Source organism: Rhipicephalus microplus, chromosome 6 (genome assembly GCF_043290135.1).
Source record: "Rhipicephalus microplus isolate Deutch F79 chromosome 6, USDA_Rmic, whole genome shotgun sequence".
Lineage (NCBI taxonomy): Eukaryota > Metazoa > Arthropoda > Arachnida > Ixodida > Ixodidae > Rhipicephalus > Rhipicephalus microplus.
This window is the reverse complement of record NC_134705.1, coordinates 136,662,064-136,682,753: the sequence shown is the minus strand read 5'-3', so window position 1 is coordinate 136,682,753 and position 20,690 is coordinate 136,662,064. Positions and strand designations below refer to the sequence as shown.

The following is a 20,690-nucleotide window of genomic DNA, read 5'->3' as shown; positions in this document are numbered from 1 at the left end:
CAGTCAAGCGAATGGGAGTATATACGTACACCTGTCTTTTCATCCATTACTGAAGCATCTGTGGCTATAATATTATTCGTTTCTGCGTGGGCAAGATAATCCTGCTGTCGGCTATTTAAGACCCTATAGGATTGTAATTTGGGCCTAGAGGAAAAAATCTCATCGAATTCTATTTTAAGAATTTGATTCGTAAACTGCGCCGCAATCACATCTCGAATTTTCACATTTACCCTATCTAGTTGTTTCTGAACAAAAGCAATTTGAGGTGTTCGAACCGTGGCCAATGGGCTCGAAAAAAGGTGTCGTGGTCATTTATAAAATCATATTCAGATCGTCTTGGCGCATAGCTATAAAATTTCAGAAACGTGTGAACCGTTAGGATACGAAAATTGCAAGGCAATGTAGGTAATCGTGCTTCCTGATACAAAACATTGATTGTTACAAACCTAGGAAGTCCTAGACACAATCTCAAGGCCTCTCGTTCCAGCATAACCAGAGGCTTTGTTTTATAAGCAGGGCCACCTGAGAACAATACGCACCAAAATTCTAGGATTGGTCGCATATACATTTTATATATCATCACCTTTGTGCTTCTGCATAGACCATATCGGCGGCTGCTCAGTCTACGAATTCCTAAGGCGCACTGTGCTTTAGATGCCATGCTTTCTATGTGGGGAGTCCAGTTTAGGTTGGCTTTATAAATTACTCCCAAATATTCAACAGATTCCACCTGCGGAATGGCCTCTTGTTTATAACATATTGAAATCGAGATTGGATCGGATAACGGGAATATCAATACTGCACTCTTTTTTACATTTAAGGTCATGCAGACTGCATCTAGCCATCTCTCCAGCATATTGACATATCTCTGAATATTTTTATAAAGAATATATGTCACTATGTGGCGTGAAAAATGCAATATCATCAGCATATACGAACATATTCACGTCTTGGCAATGCGGTATAGTGCTCATTAAGATGTTAAATAGAACTGGCGATAATACAGAGCCTTGGGGGACACCGCGTGTTTGTTTGCACTTTGACGATGCTCATCCATCCTTAAAACAATAGAACTCTCTTCCTCTAAAAAATTTCCTCACCCACGCCAATATATAATTTGGGAGATTGTGGCTCTCTAATATGTCTAATAAAACTGAATGTTCTACACTATCGTATGCCTTAGCTATATCCAATGCCACTAGTGCCGCATGTTGTCTTTTTTTGCGAGCAAGCTGAATGCGGCTTTCTAAATCTGCGTGTGCACACCAGATTGAGCAATCTGTTCTGAAGCCAATTTGATTTGGATTCAATATCGAATTTTCCTCCATCCATATTAGAATTCTTTTATGGAGCACTCTTTCAATGAGCGTCACCATGTTAGATGTAAGAGAAATGGGTCGAATGTTTTCTATGACATATTCGAATCCTTGTCTTTTTTGTATCGGCACTATTTTAGCTAATTTCTACTCATACGGATTCCAGGCATACTTTAACGAATAATCTACAGTGTTTAGTAGGTCACATGGTGATAATTCGAATAATAATTTTATCATAGCAGCTGTGATTCCATCCGGACCAGGAGCTGATGAGGGCAAACCTTGTATCAATTGTGCTAACTCTTCCTCTGTAACTTCAGTAACTGCAATGGTTAACGCTGGTTTTTGTGGATCTTAGTTGATGTATATCTACACTCCAGGCCTTTAGCCATGATTTCTAAGGATTTCTTTGTTTCTTCCAAAGACATAATCTCAAACCCTATATTATTTTGAGATGGCATCATTTTACGTGATCTCATGAACCTGAAAAGCGCCTTTTTGTTACAAGCTTTTGAAAGGTGATCATAATGTTTTCTATCATATTGTTCCTTAGCTAAAAAGACTGTGCGTTTAAAAATTGCAGCGCGATACTTGTAATCAGACCAGTTTTGAGGGCACTGGTTATACATAAGTTTTTTCCAAGCTGCCTTTCTTCGTCGGAAATCCCGGGCACAGTCCGAGTTTCACCACGGACTGTGGGTTGTTTTTATTGCGGATTCCACAACGAATTCTGCATTTTTATATGTTCTTTTGATCAGTGCACTCATACTCATGGCTTTTGTATCTTCTTGCTCTTCAGAATGAGTTGCCAAAGCAGATCCTAAATCTTTCATAAATTTGGTGTAATTAATAAACACTCGAGTCTGAGAGCCTGACATTATAGCTTGGCAAGCAATCTGGAATAATATAAGCAAATGATCGCTGTTATTTGCACAATCACACGTGCTCCACGACAAACTAGTGAGTTATGAACTCACAAAGCTCAAATCTAAGGCTGAACGAGACCTATCACTAATATAAGTGGGTGTTCTTGAATTCAGGCAATACAAGTTATTATCCGCGGTCCACTCCCACAATCTCTTACCGCATTGATCAGTTCGTAAACCCCAGCACGTATGATGAGAATTAAAATCGCCGATTAAATTTTTATTTTGTTAACTAGAAGTCACTGCAGCGTCTAAACATCGAGTATCTATTACACCTTTAGGAAAGTATGCATTCACCACCAAAAAAGGCATGCAGCCTGGTAAGGTTACTTTCAAGGCGAGAAGTTCACTGTCAGGTGACATGAGCTTATACGCAATTTTTGCTTTGAGACTTATCCTATTAATAATAAGAAATGCCAAACCTCCACCTTTCGATGGACGGTCTAGACGGAAAGATCTGAATCTATTTAATTGAAAAGACTGATGCATTGAAAGCCAAGTTTCTTGCAGTGCAAAAATATCTGGAGAAAATTTCGATGCCAAATATATTAGATCAGTTGTTGCAGAGTGAATCGATCGGCAATTCCAATGAAGGATTTTAAGTGACCCTATTTTTGCTGTAAAATAGCCTCAGCGATGGCCTTAATTAGAATATTTTCTTTAAGAAAATCAGCTTTAAACAGGGTGTTCTTCTGGTACTTTTTGGTTTTTGAATTGACAGGTGCGATGCCTTTTTTTGTGTAAAGGGGATCTCGAGTGCTTTAGCGATCGGGGATCCATCTTCATTTCGTCTGAGTCCTCCACTTTCCTGGTAAGCTCGCATTGAAATACGCTACCTTCCTCTACTGAATCTGCAGCTACCATAGGTTGCTGTGGCGTATCGGAGCCATACTTCTTTGAAATTTCAGGGGAGTCACGAATGTGAAGGGCTTCCGTAGCCTGCTGTGGCGTAGCAGAGTCATACTCTTTTGCAAACTCCGAGGAGTCACTAATGTTATGTGGTGCACTGAGGTTGTTTTCCGCTGTACCCAACATTTGAGCCATCTGGTTCGATAGAATCTGGGCCAAGGACTCACAAAGATTCCCAGCGATGCGCTCCATTGCCTTTTCCACTGCCTTCTCAATCACTTCCGCAATAGGGACAGAGAGAGCTTCCATTGTTGGCATATTACGAGCTGTAACACCGGCGTAGCCTTGTGTTCGTGCTTGCATTTCAAGTGCTGCTTCCTTCCGTGAACACCGTCTTCGTTCTACTATCTCTAAAATTTGCAGTTCACGTACCTTTGCCGAACAAATAGAGCTATCGGCCGCATGAGCTTCGCTACATAGGCAACACTTTTCTTTATCCCTCAGACAGTCGCTAGAATTGTGGCCTTCCCCACATACCTTGCACCTGACCGCTGACCTACAACCTTTCATTGTGTGACCATAACGCCAGCACTTTGTGCATTGGAGCGGACGAGGAGAGAGCGGCTCTACTCTGTAAATTAAAGGCCAAGCCTTAATTTCTGATGGTCGGACTGTTCCCGCAAAGGTCACAATTACAGACTCAGTTGGTATTTTGTTGTTATCAACCACCCGTCCACACCGATAGACTGAAATAGCACCTGCTGGCGAAAACAGCTCTCGTACTTCGGAGGGTGGCATGTTGGCATCGAAGCCACGCACTAGACCTCGGGTACATGCTAAATGAGAAGGTATGAACACACTCACCGGCTGGGATGCAAATGTTGAGCACTTTAGCAGATCTAGGACACAGGACTGGTCTGGCGAAAAGCACAGTATGCCTCCTCTGCCAAACTGGCGGACCTTCGTTATGGACTGGTATTGGGCTGTCACTGACCGTAATTCCGCCTGAATGATCTTCGGGTTTTTCATCTGAATGATGCCGTCATTGTTCGGGACTAGATCCACTGGAACCGGTGATATTCCGTTGCGCAAGAAAGGATCCACTGGCACCTCCTTTGGATCTGTACAAGCAGACCAAAGAAAAGTCCCTGGCCCTGGCAAAGATAAGGGCATCTTGTCTTGCCTGAACTGCACAAAAACACTGATCAAACAACTATTGCAGTATAAGAAACGATGATAGATCAATTAACCAACAACAACTACTTAATTCTTGGCCACACCCCGAGAGCAAGCTTCAACGGCCAGACAGATAGCTGTTGTTGTTGTTGTTGCCCCTTCGCACTGGCACATACCCACTATGGGGGATTGGCCATGAAATCTAGAAGTATCCTATATGAGATATATTAAAAGGTTTATCCTTAATGAAAAAACTAATGATGTAATAGAAAATAATAATTAACTAAAAAGGAATATTAAACTAAACAAATAATTGAAGATTGAATCAAGAAGAGAAAAGGTGAGGTAATACTACAGTGGAAGACAGAAATTTTGAGTAGACCAGACAATCGAGCTTATCTCACCCGGTCACAATCAAATGAATATGCAAATTTCATTCAAAATTAGACAAGTGTCTTCAGAAATATATTTAAGCAGGCATTATTATGACATGCGCTTTGATTCTCGAATGAAATTGCATACAGCATCGAATACGCTCCTGTGGCAATGTCCCAAGCTAAAGGCACCGAAACTTAGAACATTATCTGCAGTTAAATTTAAACCTACTGCTTGAAACGGAACAATTAAAAGTCTTTTCCTAATTAATGAATAGTTTTTACATGTTATAAAGTAATGCTCTATTGTTTCCGTTTCTTCACAGAATGGACACAGGGGGGATATCGCCAGACCAGCTCTGTGCAAGTAAAAGTTTAATGGAGGGACACGACATCGAAATTTGGTTAAAATAACTTCTAACTTTTTAGATTGACTCCACTGAGGTTTCCAGGGGTATGTTAGGTGCTGATAGTCCGTATATTTAGTAATATTTTCCATAATATCCGTATAAATAGCCCATTTTCTATATCTGATCGACACTATGTGTTCCGATTCTGGTAGTACCGAGATCACAGGGCCATCAAGTGTGGCTCGAGATAGTGAATCGGCTATTTCATTCAACCGTATGCCACAGTGTCCCGGGACCCAGACTAGCTTCAGGAACTTCACATGAGGTGGAACTAATGTTTGTAATGTCGCTAGAGCTCTTGATTGTTCTGAAGCTGTGAGAGTAGTACACAGCGAAAGAGAATCAGTAATTATCATTGCACTCTCTTCGTTTGAAGGAAGTTTTCGTAGCGCTAAAATAATAGCCAGGAGCTCAGCTTCGAAAACCGGAGTGAAGTCTGGTAGTCTTACCGAGAATGACCAACCGAGGTAATCTGAGACGATTCCTACTGCTGCCTTTTCTTTATTCACAGAAGCGTCTGTGGCTATTATGTTCTTTATTTCCGCATGAGCTATGTAGTCTTCTAACCTGTCATTTAAGTAACTCGAAGATTGAAACTTAGATAGTGGGGGAAAAATTTCATCACATTCTATCGTAATATTGTGATTTAATGCTTTGGTTAGCACGACGCCTGCTTCGTTGTCGTTCCAAAAAACCACCTTACCCACTAGCTGGACTCTAGAAAACATTCCTATCATCGTTCTTTTTCATATAAGCGCGTGTCAATAGATAAATAGATAGGTAGATAGATAGATAGATAGATAGATAGATAGGCGCCAAAAGTGCTTGCAGTGTGCAAATGAATCCTTCGTAATGAATATACATTGCATCATGGGCCACTGGAATATTCGACGAGGTATTCACTAATATCGGCCCGCCAGGCAGCGCCACGGGGCCAGGTCAAAATGATCATGCATGTGTGTGAAAGGCAAGATTTGATCATTTGCAACAGTACTGAGAAGTCTGAAGGGCAAATAACATGGGAGATAGTAAGGCTGCAGTCGTCGATAGATTACGCACTGATGTCACATAGAGAGAGAGAATAAAATGAGAGAAAGGCAGGGAGGTTAACCATAAATTGGAGCATCCGGTTTGCTACCCGGCACTAGGGAAAGAGGGAATGGGGAAGAAAGATGGGAAAGAAAGCGAAGGGGGAAAAAGACACGAGCAAAAGAAGGGGAGGGGGGCTGGGGTGCTACAGTTCATACAAAAGGCCGCTGCCACGCAAACAGTTCAGTAAGGCCTTCACTGATTTTCTGTGAGCACACAAATCATGTCGCCTTTCCAGCATTGATTGTTCAGACAAAGGTCTGTCGTCAAGGCGAGCTAACGCAGCAGCTCGTTGTTCTCTTTGCACACGGTAACGAGGGCAGTGACAGAGAACGTGCCCTATATTGATGCCGCAATGATCGCAATCAGCACTGTCCCCCATGCCGATTCGGAAGGCGAAAGCTTTGGTGAAGGTGACACCAAGCCATAGTTGGCAAAGCACCGTTGTCTCGAGTCGAGATAGTCCAGACGGAGGCCAGAGTGGACGAGACGTGTCCAGTCTATGCATTCACGTGTGCCGTAAGCACTCGGCGTTCCACAGGGATTTTAGTTCTGCATTAGCAATTTTTTGGATGGTCATTGCAGCATCAGTCCTTGAAAATGGTATAGATTCTTCTTCACCATCTTCGTGTGCTGATCGAGCAGCTGCATCGGAATGTTTGTTGCCCAATATTTCGCAGTGACTTGGAAGCCACTGAAACGTGATTCTGTGTCCTTCGTCGAAGAGGTGGTGAAGCAGCTCTCCAATTTCCAGCACTAGTTGTTCCTGACGTCCACGGCGTAAGGCGAATATCAAACACTGTAGTGCTGCCTTTGAGTCCGTGAACACGCCCCATTTCTTGGCTTCTTGGAATATCACATAGGATGTATGTATGATAAGCTCAAGGGAATGTACATAGATAAAGGTGGCTCCAGAAGTCTGGGTATTGATCACAGACGTATCAAGCTACGTTTTGGAAGAGCAATGAAAGTGGGAAGGAAACAAGATTAGCAACTACGGGAAAATTTTTATTCAGAAAGGCAAATAGAAATAACTACTAAACAAATTCAGAAAGTAATCACTGAGCATAATAAAACAGTGCGGACATACACGAAATTAATTAGACTCTTTGAGCTAGAGCTTGATAAGGTACGTCACAAGTCACCCCGGAAAACAAGACACAAACCCAAAAGTTGGTGGAATGAGGAAGTTAAGAGAGTGATAGCAAAACGTCAGGAAGCCACTAAGGAACTAAGGAACAGAGACATGCTAAGCAGCGGAGTCAACCGAGAGATGATGTTAAAAGAAAATGGGAAATCTTTCTAAGCTGTAGAAGGAATGCTTCCATTCTGATCAATGAAAACATTAGAAGAAAAGGGGCTCAGTGGCTGGCAGAAGTACATAAAAAGATAGAAAGGCAACTGCGATATTTTGGAACCATCTAAACTCCATAAGAAATGAGACGGGCATAGAGCAGATGCTTATAACTACAATTCAAGGTGCTAGGCTAAGAGGGGGAGAAGCAATTGAATATATACGAACAATGGTGACCGAAAAATTTCAACAAAGAAGTGCTTTATGCACCACAATAGACAAGGAAGAATCAAGTGGCGCAAAGGCTCAATTTTAACAACGAGAGTGGGAAAGGGCTGAGAAGATGGTTCCTAGTAGCACATCAACAGGCCCAGATAGCATTCCGATTATGTTGTTAAAGAAATTAGGTTCGAAGCCTAAGCAGGCTTTGAGAGAGGCAGGGAGCAAAATAATAATCGATGGTGAAGTCCTCTAGGGATGGAAACTTAGCAAGATGAATATGATCTATAAAGGAAAGGGGGACAAAGCTTACATAAGCAACTACCATCCTACAACAGTGACATCAGTGGTCTACAGGCTGCAATGCAGATTATGAAGGAAAGACTGCAGGCATGGATAGAGGATGCGGGGGTGCTAGGAGAACTGCAAAATGGGTTTCGGATACAGAGGAGGTTGGAAGACAATCTGCTCTCACTGACGCAGTGCATCAAAGTAGGAAAAAGGAACACAGGCCCCTGTGGCTAGCATATTTGGAAATCAAGGGAGCGTACCATAGCGTGGTTCAGGAGGAATTGTGGGGAATACTGGACACACTAGGCGTGGAAGATGGAGTCACTGATCTTTTAAAAGATATCTATGAAGGTAACAAGGTAGTTATAAAGTGGGAAAAACAGGTATCCAAGATTGCAGATGTATAACGGGGCTTAGGCAGGGGTGTCCTATGTCGCCCTTATTATCATGATGTGCATACAAGGATTAGAGGCAAAATTAGAGGGAAGTGGACTGGGCTTCAACCTCTCTTTCGGTAAACAAAGAAAACTCATTGAACAGGCACTACCAGCATTGATGTACGCAGATGATATAGTGCTATTGGCCAACAACAAGGAAGATTTGCAGATGATATAGTGCTAAAGGCCGACAACGAGGAACATTTGCAGAGAATTATGGACATCTGGGGTAATGAGGGAGGTAGGTTATATTTCAGATTCAGTAAGGAAAAACCAGCAGTCATGATTTTTAATGAGAATGAAGGTAATGAGCTACTGGAGGTCACGCTTGAGATAACAGATAAGTAGAAATTTCTGGCTGTATGCATAGGCAATGGGGCCGAGTACTTGAGGGAACGCGAAATATACGTGACGACTAAAGGTAACAGGAATGCAGCAGTGATGAAAAATAGGGCACTGTGAAATCACAGTAGGCATGATGTTGTGAGAGGAATATGGAAAGGGGTCATGGTTCCTGGGCTGACGTTCGGCAATGCGGTCTTGTGCATGAGATCAGAAGTTCAACAAGATTAAAAATTAAGCAACGTGGAATAGGTAGGCTTGCTTTAGGAGCTCACGGGAATACACCAAATCAGGAAGTACAAGGTTATATGGGATGAACATCATTTGAGGGCATGGAAGCTAGCAGCAAGATAAAATTTGAGAAGCGATTGAGTGAAATGGGGGAAGAGCGTTGGGCTAGGAAGGTTTTCAGCTACTTATACATGAAGAATGTCGATACAAAATGAAGGAAGCGAACCAGGAAGTTGACTGGTAAATGCTTAGAAAACAGGAGCTGACCAAACAAAAAAAAACTATCGGTTAAGAAGAAAGTGTAGGAAACGGAGACTGACATGTGGAGAGTGGGCATAATTAAAAAGTCCGCACTAGAGATCTATCGAACGTTTAAGCAGGAAATCGCCAAGGAAAGAATCTATGATAATACTCGGGGTAGTTCTCTACTGTTTGAGGCCAGGATGGGAGTATGCGAACCAAGACATATCGGGCATAATACGAAGGGGTAGACACAGTGTGCAGTGCGTGTGGAGAGGTAGAATAAACTGCCGAACACTTGATAATGTTCTGTAAAAGACTTCAACCTATAGTTCAGGATGATGGCGCAGAGTTTTTCAAAGCACTGGGGTTTAGCGACCGGGAGGGCAAAATACACTTTAAGTGGGTAGACTTAACTAGAAGGAGGTTATTTGATTGGTGGCTAAAGTCAAAGCACGAGTGAAAATTAAACTCTTCACGAATCCTCAAACTCAGTTTTTAAGGAAAAAAATAAATCTAGTTTTTGGTTCAATAAGCCATATCCATCCATCCATCCATCCATGAAAAGAAGCAAGATGTTAGAAACTAGACGGTGGTAGTTTTGGTTGATAATGGGAGTTGCGAGACGTTATAAAATAGGAATGATGTCACGTATGGTGCATGACATTGGTGGAAGGCAATCGTTTGATATAATGCGGCGACGTACGCTAGGGGGAGCGTTGTAATAAAATCGAGTGGGCAAAATGTATGCAGGATTCATGGTTTACCAGGTTTATCTCCAGAGCTTCGCCCACTGATCATCATATACTTCGTGAATATGGCGACACTTTTTTTTCATTCCCTAACGATTGGTAACTGGACTGACTTATACTCCTAGACCATTTAAAGAGCGTGCCATTCCTTTCCCCATACTTTCCTTTAACAAAAACTTCTTTGCGGCGTATTACCTCTGAATCGCTTCATCGGATGAGGTGTTATTTACAAAATCAAAGGCAACGTCTCGTAATAATGGCTCTCAAACTGAACACGTTACTGAATTCGAGGGTCCCTCAGAGATTTATTTTGGAGTCTTTGCTGTTTTCAGTGTACATGTATTGGTCAGAATATTTTCTACAAACTTCGCCTCCTCGTTTACTTGATTGCGCGATTTACTATTAGATTAGATCCTTCTCTAACCATCAGTACTTGAAATGCAAGCTAGATAGTATGATGCACTGGTGTGTTTAGTGCCGTATAATAACTAACATCTGAGCTAATTGGTACGCACACACTATTATAATAGACAGGGCATGCAAAAACGAACACAATGAGATGGCGTATCTTTTCGAACGCTAGTAAGCGTGAATGCGTCTCCTTCACTGGTAAACACGCTGCTTACTTGTTCGACTAAACGTGAGACACCATCCAGCTAACGCGAGGAACTGGTTTTAAACATCTTGGTTTTCAGTTGGACCGAATATTCCTAGGAATAAGCAGATTCAGTATGTTGCAGTGCGACCTTGTACTACAATAGGTTTAGCTGAACATGGTTGCCGCTTAGATCCTTCCAAAATCGCAAAATTACACAAGTATTTCACTGCTGAAACTATACTGCAGTATGTCTGTGCGGCTTGGGATCCACAAAGAAAACCGTATGTAATATGCTCGAGCGAGTACGACGCCGTGCAGTTCCTTTTGTCAGTTGTAATTATCATTCCGCGCAATGTGTAAATACAATCGCCAACATTGTGAAGAAAAAGAAACGTTACCTTATATTCTGTTTTCAAACATTTGCAGGGAAGGGTTGAAATGAATAAAAAGTTCACATTTTGCCTCTCTATCTAACAGAAGTGACCATTCTCAAATATAAGTAAGCGTTTTTGCAGCACAAACGTATAACAATATTGTTTTTTTCTCACACACAATCCAACATTGCAGTAAGCTTTCGAAGGAGATGGTAGATTCTCGCACAGAAACATTGTTCACAAATATACTGTTGCGCTCACAGATACATCTTCTTTTGCAGTTTTTGTTTTGATCTTGTTTCCATAGTTATCATTTTTATATAGGCATAAGTTGTCTGGTGTGTCATCCGTGCAATAATGCCTTTGGGGGATGGAGCAGGTACGGTAAAAAAATAAACAGATAAACAAATAAAGAGATAAATAAAGAATGAATACATAAGAATAATAAATGAATAAATAAATAAATAAGTAACAAGGTCGGAGATCTTGATTGCTTTCTAGGATAGCGTGACAGGTATGGAAACGTTACTAATGCACAAGAGCTTTAGTGGAATTCGCTTTCTTCTTTTTGTCACCGTCTGAGGAAGACGCATACATTAAACATATTCCCTTTATTTGACAGAATCTTGCAATACAAATTCAACAGAGTAAACATCACAGGGCTGTTACTGAAATCAGCCAGAAGAACCGGAAACTGCATAGCCTTGACATGCAGGAAAACAACAACGATGTGTTTTTATTTTCCCCTCATGTGGAAGTGTATCCCTCTTTATCGACGTCCGAGTCTGTTCAGGCTGCGCTGCGAAAAACTCCGCCACCAGCGCCGCCATCAACGCGCCGGCCATAAATGGGTAGTGCAAAGCGAACCGTTCGCAAGCCAATAGGCATAGGCCATGCTAGTTCGCTGGTCTTGAGGCACGGTTTCATGAAAATCAAAAACCTGACAAGCTTCTTCCTTCAATCGAACATCGCTTCAAAAAAATAGCAAACTCATCAAAACAAATGGTGGCCACTATGCGGAAGATGCTTGGGTTAGTTCAGCGACCTGTAACAGGCAATTTAAGTGCAGGCGAGCATCGCATGACATTGAAATCGAGGCAAGCACTGCCACGTGCATTCGTAACGCCCAAGCTTGCTAAACTTGGGCCTATGCATGATTCTGGAGCGATGAAGTGACTACAACATCAATCTATGCTACAATAAGGGGTAAGAAGCTCACTTTATCTTGCACGAATAGCCCTGGCAATTTTCGCCTTTGCACTTGCATTCGCAATCGATGTCTCGCTTTCTGTGCATTGAACAGTTTTATTATTACCATCCTTTAGAATTATATTGTGCGTAACTAGATGTGATGCTCACATATATTTCCCATTCTTTCCTTTACAGTTTTACACGGACAACACGACTATATGGACTATGCTAACAACACAAAGCAACGTTACATGTAAAGTCGATTTGGTGGCTAATAAGTCTAAGACTTCCGTTTTCTTTGAAAGGCATTACTGTTTAGGCAAGCAATGGTGAGACATTATCATTCACTATTTTGAATCGCTACTTTGTGCTCACACAATGCCAAAACTTTTAGGATCAATGAAACTTTGGAAGGGACATTCATAAAAGCCAGCCCTTTTGCTAAAAAAGGCGCTCTTGACGCAATGCTAGTGCACCCTCCCGGTGAGCCTTACGTATTTCTATATTATCAAACGTTCTTTCCGCAATTCTAAACATCTGCTAATGGAAAGAACATCTTATCAATGTTCATTATTCTGCAAAATAGCAGAAAACATACTAACTGTTCTTAAATTGTTTACATGTACACTCTAAAATCTACCACAACGAAAGGCGCACACTCGCTACATGAGCTTTGCTAAATATATTTTGAAAATAGCAACTTCGATACATTTTAAAGTTTGTTGTTTAGGTTATATATCAGGACGTGACCCCATGCTATAACGTGAAGAAATATGTATTTATTAGTATATGAAGTTGTAATATCAGTGCGCGCGTATTCGTATTCATGTCTGGATGTAACCTGCTCTAACACCACTGGGTGGTACGGAGAATCTGATAAATAAAACAAATAAAAGAGCTTCAAACGTTTATGTTTGTTCAAAAAACCTCTAACTTACAATTTTTTAACTAAAAAAGCTGTGTTTATTTCATTACTACAGCTGAGTACACAAAAGCATGTGTCTTGATTCTTCAAAGCATACGTGCTCCATTTGAAAACAACGTATTGGGATTGGTTTACATACTTCAAATCACAGAACCTTACATAATAAGCTGTCAGTGGTTCCTTATTGTCATTTCTGTAATTGTGCGAGTAATATAGCTGAGACTTTTTAACGTGAGGCCCCACCACGGTGGTCCAGGGGCTAAGGTACTCGGCTGCTGAACCGCAGGTCGTGCGATCGAATCCAGGCTGCGGAGGCTGCAATTCCGATGGAGGCGGAAATGTTGTAGGCCCATGTGCTCAGATTTGGGTGCACGTTAAAGAACCCCAGGAGGTCGAAATTTCCGGAGCCCTCCACTACGGCGTGTCTCACAATCTTATGGTGGTTTTGTGACAGTAAAACCCACATATCAATCAATCAACTTTCTGACGCGAGGTCGTTAAAGAGTTTGTTTTTACCAAATTCTGGTGTCAGTGTTGGCGTTAGCATACGCGCCTTTGATTGTGAGGGAAAAATTATCTTGTGCATGGTGTAAAAATTAAAGAACATGCAAATAAAAAGCTGGCAGATCCAACGTACTGTGGAAATCGATTATATGCAAATCACGAATGAGAAATTTTGTTATGTCTGATTAAAATCTGCAAAACGTCACGAGTTGAAGGTGAATGGTGGCGTGTATGACTTCCGTGTCATGATTATCATGTTTGAATGCGCCATTTACTTTCGTCATCTATTAACATCACGTGACACGAAATTTAGTATGTGTGCAGCTAGCGAAACGGCCGGTAGCACGCTATGAGCGTGGTATGCTGTCATGTTCTTACATGACACGTGTGTCAGAATTATAATGTTTGCATGCGCAAAATATATAATTCGTCATTTATTGATGTCACGTAACACCAAATTTGGTACATGTGGAGTTAGCAAAACGACCGCGAGCGCATCATGAAGGGCCCATTATACTCCAATGTAACGTTGACACGCGCGCACGCTGGGCACAGCGATGATACGTTAGCAAAACGCGAGCACTTAAATTCTGACGCCAGGCGTGACCAGGGTCTGTCGGCACGGCTCGATGGCAACCGGCACCAAATGCAACATGCTGGATTTCGCGTCGATAACATGCTGCATTTTGAGTCACACACCTTCTTCATCCATTCACGTACTCTAATGCCAAATTTGGTATATGTGATGCCAACGAAACGGCCACGAGCGCTTCATGAGCGTGGCATGTAGTCATGTTGTTACATGACACGCATGTCACGAATTTCATGTTAGGGTCTGTCGCTTGTGTTCGCCATGCAATCATGCCATACCATAGCAGTTTTAAATTATGCTATGTAAACAAAACCACCGCAAGAGTTACAAGATCATGAAATGTAAGTTAGGACATTCGTGACACATTCGTCGAGATTTTCATGTTATAACTAGTTAAATGTGTTCTTCATACGCGATACCCAGTTTGGTATCGATACCAAGATTGAAACGGCCAGGACAGCTAAAAGTCGTAGGTAAATGTCGTAGGGACAGCTAAAAGTCGCAAATCGCATTGATTATTGCAATAAAATCTCTCCCGTACATGTCTGCATCAGCAATGATATATTTTGAATGCAATAAACATGAGTGTTTTATGGTGATTATTGCCGCATTTGTTCATTCGTTTCAAACTGTGTTGTACCTGCAAAAGTTTCAAATTTCGTGCCCCCAAATTTCTACTTCTATTGTTTTGTGGAAGTAAATATATTTTTTGCTTCTGGTATTTACGTAGTCTATATTTTGGTACACTTTTTATTTTTAAATACATTTCTAAAGCTCCTTTAGTGCGCAAACGCGTCAGCGGGGACGTAACCAAGTTACCTGCTTGGGCTTGGGGATCTCGTGTCGGCCGCCTCACAGGGGGTCGGTTTTACATCACGTTTTTCGTTTTTGAGTTCTGTGCGCTCTGTGTTCGTGTTTTGTGTTCTTCCGGTGCTGCTTATTACGAAGATGAGCTATACTCAAGCGAGGAACGTGTGGCGTCGTATTGTGGAGCACTCGCCAGGTATGTACCATATTTTGGCTGTCAGTGCTTTTTTAACACCGAGAGCGTGGCAACGACACCGTGCTTCGTTTTTCGTAACATGTGGACGACAAGTGAGCTTTGTTAACGTAGTGAACCTGTTTGTGTGTGTTATTTATTTAGGCTCAAGGCAAATGATAGGGCAGTTAAGCGCGAACGAGTTTTTTTGTTCGATTGAAGCAAGCTTCGGTGTGCGAAGCAGCGAGTGCACGCGTGCGCAGTGGGAATTCGGTAGCAAATTTAGGCAGAGTTGTGGCGGCGCCTGCCTCTGCCAGCAGTGGTGTTGGAAGGGAGCCCTGCTCGCGATAGACTAATATTTTGGTTAAGTGATTGCTGGGCAAAAACGGCATTTGTTAGCTGTAAGCGTTGATCAAGTCTAGGACACGTATGCTTGGATTTGCTAACTTGGGTATTTTTTTCCTGCCTGTTTATATTGTGTGCTATAAGATTGCACGTGTCCAAGACAGTTTATATGTTGTAAGTCCTTTTTTAAACTACTATCAGAAACTTTTGTGGGTAGCCGAACGTATGTCTGTGTATGCATCCGCGCCGGCACGCATCTTCGAATTACCCTGTTACTCGAGTTCGCGTGCAGCTTGTTGCCTCGTCTTGGGTAGGGCTTGCAAAGCTTGCACTGACATTTAGGTGTTTATGCAGCCCGTTTAGTGAAATCCGAGCTTAAGAGATGCACCCACAATACAGGTTTCCCGACGCGGCCGGAACCCGTGAATTTCGAGCCGTTCGTTAAACTTGAAGTGTGTTTTCGAACAAACTTTTCATGGCTGATTGGGCCGAATAGCTGTAGCCTAACTGTGCGAGTCCTAATTTGATCATTAGTCCGTTAGTTCAGCTTGTTTTCACGATGCTTGGATTTTGATATTTCGCTGTGGTTTAATAAATATTGTATGTGCCTCGCCCAACCTTCGTGTTCAAACTTTGCTAAACATTTTTACTTGTACGAACAGTAGAAACAGTTTAGACCACCACCTCCAAAGACATTTCCTAATCAATGACAAGCTTAAACCTGTCTCGTCAGAAACACACATGAAAACACTGAAAAACCGCAGACTGGTTATGAATAAAAGCACAATGATTGTCACTTGTGAATAAGGCTGCTATGCGGAAGCGAAGACGTCAAGCATTTATTTGCTTTTATTCGTGCTCAGCATGCTGTTTTAATTGTTTTTACAGCAGATGACAACCTAAAGTAAGTTCTCTAGGCATGCGGTACGGGTGTTGAAGGAATTTGGTGTTGATTAATTTATTAATATTTGACGTTCAGCGTCCCAAAACCTCCACATGGTTATGAGAAACGCCGTATAGTAGAGGGTTCCGGAAATTTTGACCACTTGGGGTTATTTAACGTGCGCCCAAATCTGAGCACACGGGCCCATAATATTTCTGTCTCCATCGCATATGCGGCTGGCGCAGCCACGATTCGATCCCATGACCTGCGGGCCAGCAGCCGAATACCATAGCCACTAGACTACCGCGGAGGGGCGAGAGATATTTGATGTTTGAAGAAACGAATATATATTTATGTGCAAAACTTGCAATACTAATAAATATCATGGTAGGCCTACAGAAGGCAGGCACGTGTTACTGTGAAAGTGTAAAATTAGATGATGTATTTATCTGAGCATCATGAATATAGACTGCGTGATTCCAAGCTGTTGGCAATGAAGCAATTACACAACTTTGGAAATCAGTCTCATCAAATGTTTTTTTGTGTACTGCTAAATCGCAACCAATAGCTTCCATTGTTCTGGTTACCGGACATCGTTGCAAAAGCTTCCATGCTTCATTGGGATAGTATGTTATTCAAGATGGGCGCCTTGTATGTCTTGACATTTCCACATTTTTTACCATTGTTCATTAGACAGCTTGTAATGAGGGTTATGTGAGGGATGAGTGACGGGTACTGCCTTTTTTTCACCTGGAAAAATTGAAGCTCTTAGCCATAATTTAGCAGCAGACGATAGTAATTTAGTGAAACCGATTTTTGATATTCTAGGTATAATCATCCCAATTTGAGCAGCCGGAACAAAGTTACATTAGCTGTGTTCAAATTGATTTCATAATTTCTTTTATGTTACCTGCAATGAATACTTGATGAAAGTTCATAGCGTCATATATGTATATCCTATCACTGAATCGGCATGCATACGCACTATGCAGGAGCCCTATTTAAGCATATTTTGTGACACATCTGTTATGTGCAAATCGCATATTCTTTCATAAGGGTGCTTGTGTTTGCCAAAAACATTGAGGAAGTTTTTGTTGTAACAAGTCTGGTTTTCGTACATCCTGTTCGTTTAAAACACGCTGTTCCTGATCATTCTAAAAAATTGCAAAATTGAGCTTTGCTAACAAACACAGGTCAGTAAATTGTTTTTTGTTTCCTTCGCAGCCTATACATGCTCGTCGTAAGAAGGAAGTGTGAAAAACGTCTGGACTAGCCTGTCATCAATGCTGGCTTGTGGAAAAGTTGGCTGCTGGTGAACAGAAGCTGTGCATGGCGTCTGTTTTCTGCAGAAAAGGAACTTCACAGAGCCACCTGGTAGCTGTGTTCAAGGGGCACAAAGGTCCAGGGTGTTCAAAATAAAACATTTGTTTTTCTTTAACAAAGAAATCAGCGCTGTAAGTTATGTATGTAAAAGCCACCTTTGCAGATAGCTATGTATCCGGGGTGACGCAATTTGAAGGTCAATATCAGTGTCAGTGGTGCCATTAAGCAAGATTCATTAATTAACTTAATCGTGATCGCAGAAGCTGGTCATGTGTGTGGTAAATACTTGAGCCAGTCACATTTCTACATAAGTTCACTTGTAAGAGTTCTAGTATGCCTTGCATGCAGGATCATGAAAAGCAAAATTCAATTTCGGAACGGGATATCTAGGACCAAGAAGATAATTAAAAAAAATTTCATGTATGACTGTGTAGAAATACGACTGCCTCCAACTTTTCAATGCAGACATACCCACTTATTTCAGTTACTAAAATTTCAATATTTTTAGTTGATTGGGCTTATGACCGCATGATTTGCTTAATTTTTGTCCCCCTGAACACAGTCTGCCAAATTGTTTTTTCTGTGTTCTTAAGGATGCATTTCAATTCTACAAGTCAGCACATTTATGAATGTGTCAGTGGTACCACTTGCCCGCCAGACTCGCATGTCACGTTTTAATTGATGCCTTATGCGCAACTGGCCATTTAAAAAAGCACTTTTCATGTGGTGATAAACAAATCGTACAAAAATCATTTTATCTCCACTGTAACCTTCACTGAACATTGAATTTTGATACGTTTTTGTAATACTAGTTATTTCATTGTCTTTGAGAAGTTCATTTTATAAGCGCAATCAAGTGGTTTCCTACTGTCGTACTTAATTATACCTAACTTTGCCAATACCTTCCATATGGGATATTTTACAGTGATACATACTCATGCTAACCTTGTTACTGATAACTGATAGAAGGCAAAGTAGAATACTGTAACGTGAGTCCTTGGATTGGGGCGTTAAATGGTGAATTTTCAAATACAAAACATTTCTTAGCGAACTTCTGCAAAATTGAGCGTATCTATCTATCTATCTATCTATCTATCTATCTATCTATCTATCTATCTATCTATCTATCTATCTATCTATCTATCTATCTATCTATCTATTTATCTATCTATCTATCTAGCCACCTACGACTTTTAACTCTCCTGGCCGTTTTGGTAATAGTATCGACAACAAACTTGGTATGGCATAACATGACTGTATGAAGAACACATTTTACTAGTCATAACATGTATGTCATGAATGTCATGATTTACATTTTGCCGTCCAGCATCTCTTGCGCTGGTTTCGTTCACGTGGCATGTTGCCTAACTGGTATCGTACAGCATGATTCCATGGCGAACACAATGGACAGACCCTAACATAACAATCATGATATGCGTGTCATGTAACATGACTACATGCCACGCTCATGATGCGCTCGCAGCCGTTTCGCTAGCGTCACATGCACCAAATTTCGTAATACAGTACATGAATGCATGAAGAAGGTATGTGACTGGGGCAAACATGTTAATCATAAGATATATATCTTGTAACAACATGACTACATGCCACGCTCATGATGCGCTGGCGACCGTTTGGCTAGCTTCACTTATACCAAATTTGGTATTACGAGACGTGAATCGATGACGAAGGTATGATACTGGTGGAAACATGATAAACATGAGATGCGTGTCATGAAACAACATGATGTGCTCGCGGCCGTTTCGCTCGCTTCGCATATGCAAAATTCGGTATTACGTGACGCCAATACATACGAAGGTATGTGACTGATGCAAACATAATTTTGAGATGCGTGTCATGTAAAAATATGAATACATGCCACATTCAAGCTGCCAATATATTTCGACGTGACACGGTGCGCTTGCTCCGATTTTGTGCTGATTTGTTGTGCTGACGTTGTGCTCATTTAAAGTGACATGAGCATTTCTCATTCATGTTTCGCATATCATCAATTTCCACTGAACATGGGATATGCCATTTTTTTATTACATAATAATATCTACTTGCTTTATTTCACCACAACTGTATTGAAAATTATATTTACTGAGTTACCGTGTTGAAACCGCAATACAATTATGAGGGATACTGTAGTGGAGGGCATCAGAAATTTTGACCACTTTTTTTTTAAATGCACCCACGTCTAAGCACACAGGTGTCAAGCATTTCCTTCTTGATAGAAATCGCGGCCACCACAGTCAGGGTTTGATTCCGCAGCCTTCATTTCAGAGTTCCAGGGCTACATAAAGGGTATACTGGTTGTGGGTTGTAGTTTTTCTTCCATGATGCATGTTAGTGCCTACCGGGTATCTCTGCTAGTGTGCTGGTGCTGCATTTTTTTGCATTCCTAACTTACTGCAATGTTTAATATTTTATCAAGATAAGTTTTTGCAGCTCTGCATAGCTTGTGGTGGTGTTTTTTATCACATTCCTATTTTTATGCAATATTTATTGATTGTTGCATGTATCCTGAGTAGGTTGTGCATTTATTATCAATTTTGATACTGTGTAAGGCTGCTTGTTACTAGCATGTAGAACGCAATAAGTAATTATAATATACACTTCATATCGTACATCAGACAACTAATTTGCGTGTGCAGAGCCTAACTAGGTAGCCCGTGGTGTTTTGAGTACCTTGAAAACTGCCTTGGGATCAGAAATTACTGTTCTGAAGAGTAGCATATTCAGGCTAATCTATGGAAGAGCCTCATATAGGCTAGCTGACGTTTCGATAGGAGGACCTATCTTCGTCGAAGGCGCCGTGTTGGTGTTGAGGGGTTTAGTATAGACGCCACCTCCTGGTGGTGGTGCGCGTCCTTGTTGGCCATTGCCGTCTGAAAAGAAAAAAAATACTATAAATCAGAGGAGTGCAGTCCTCGCTTCATTTTAGGTCGGTTTGCAGTAATTCAAAATGTTCTCGGACAGTGGAGAAAAAAATAGGAATGAGAAAAAAATAACTAGAAAACACGCAAA

The 20,690-nt window shown here is 41.3% G+C and overlaps 1 protein-coding gene across 1 annotated transcript in view; it reads left to right on the top strand.

Annotated features, from left to right (window-relative positions):
- Positions 1–20,690, top strand: part of LOC119167989 (uncharacterized) — a 50,496-nt gene that overhangs the window by 7,996 nt on the left and 21,810 nt on the right. Inside the window, exons 2-3 of the mRNA XM_037419441.2 lie at positions 12,305–12,438; positions 12,504–12,592. Coding sequence (XP_037275338.1) covers positions 12,305–12,438; positions 12,504–12,592 — 223 coding nt within the window. The remainder of the gene's footprint in view (positions 1–12,304; positions 12,439–12,503; positions 12,593–20,690) is intronic.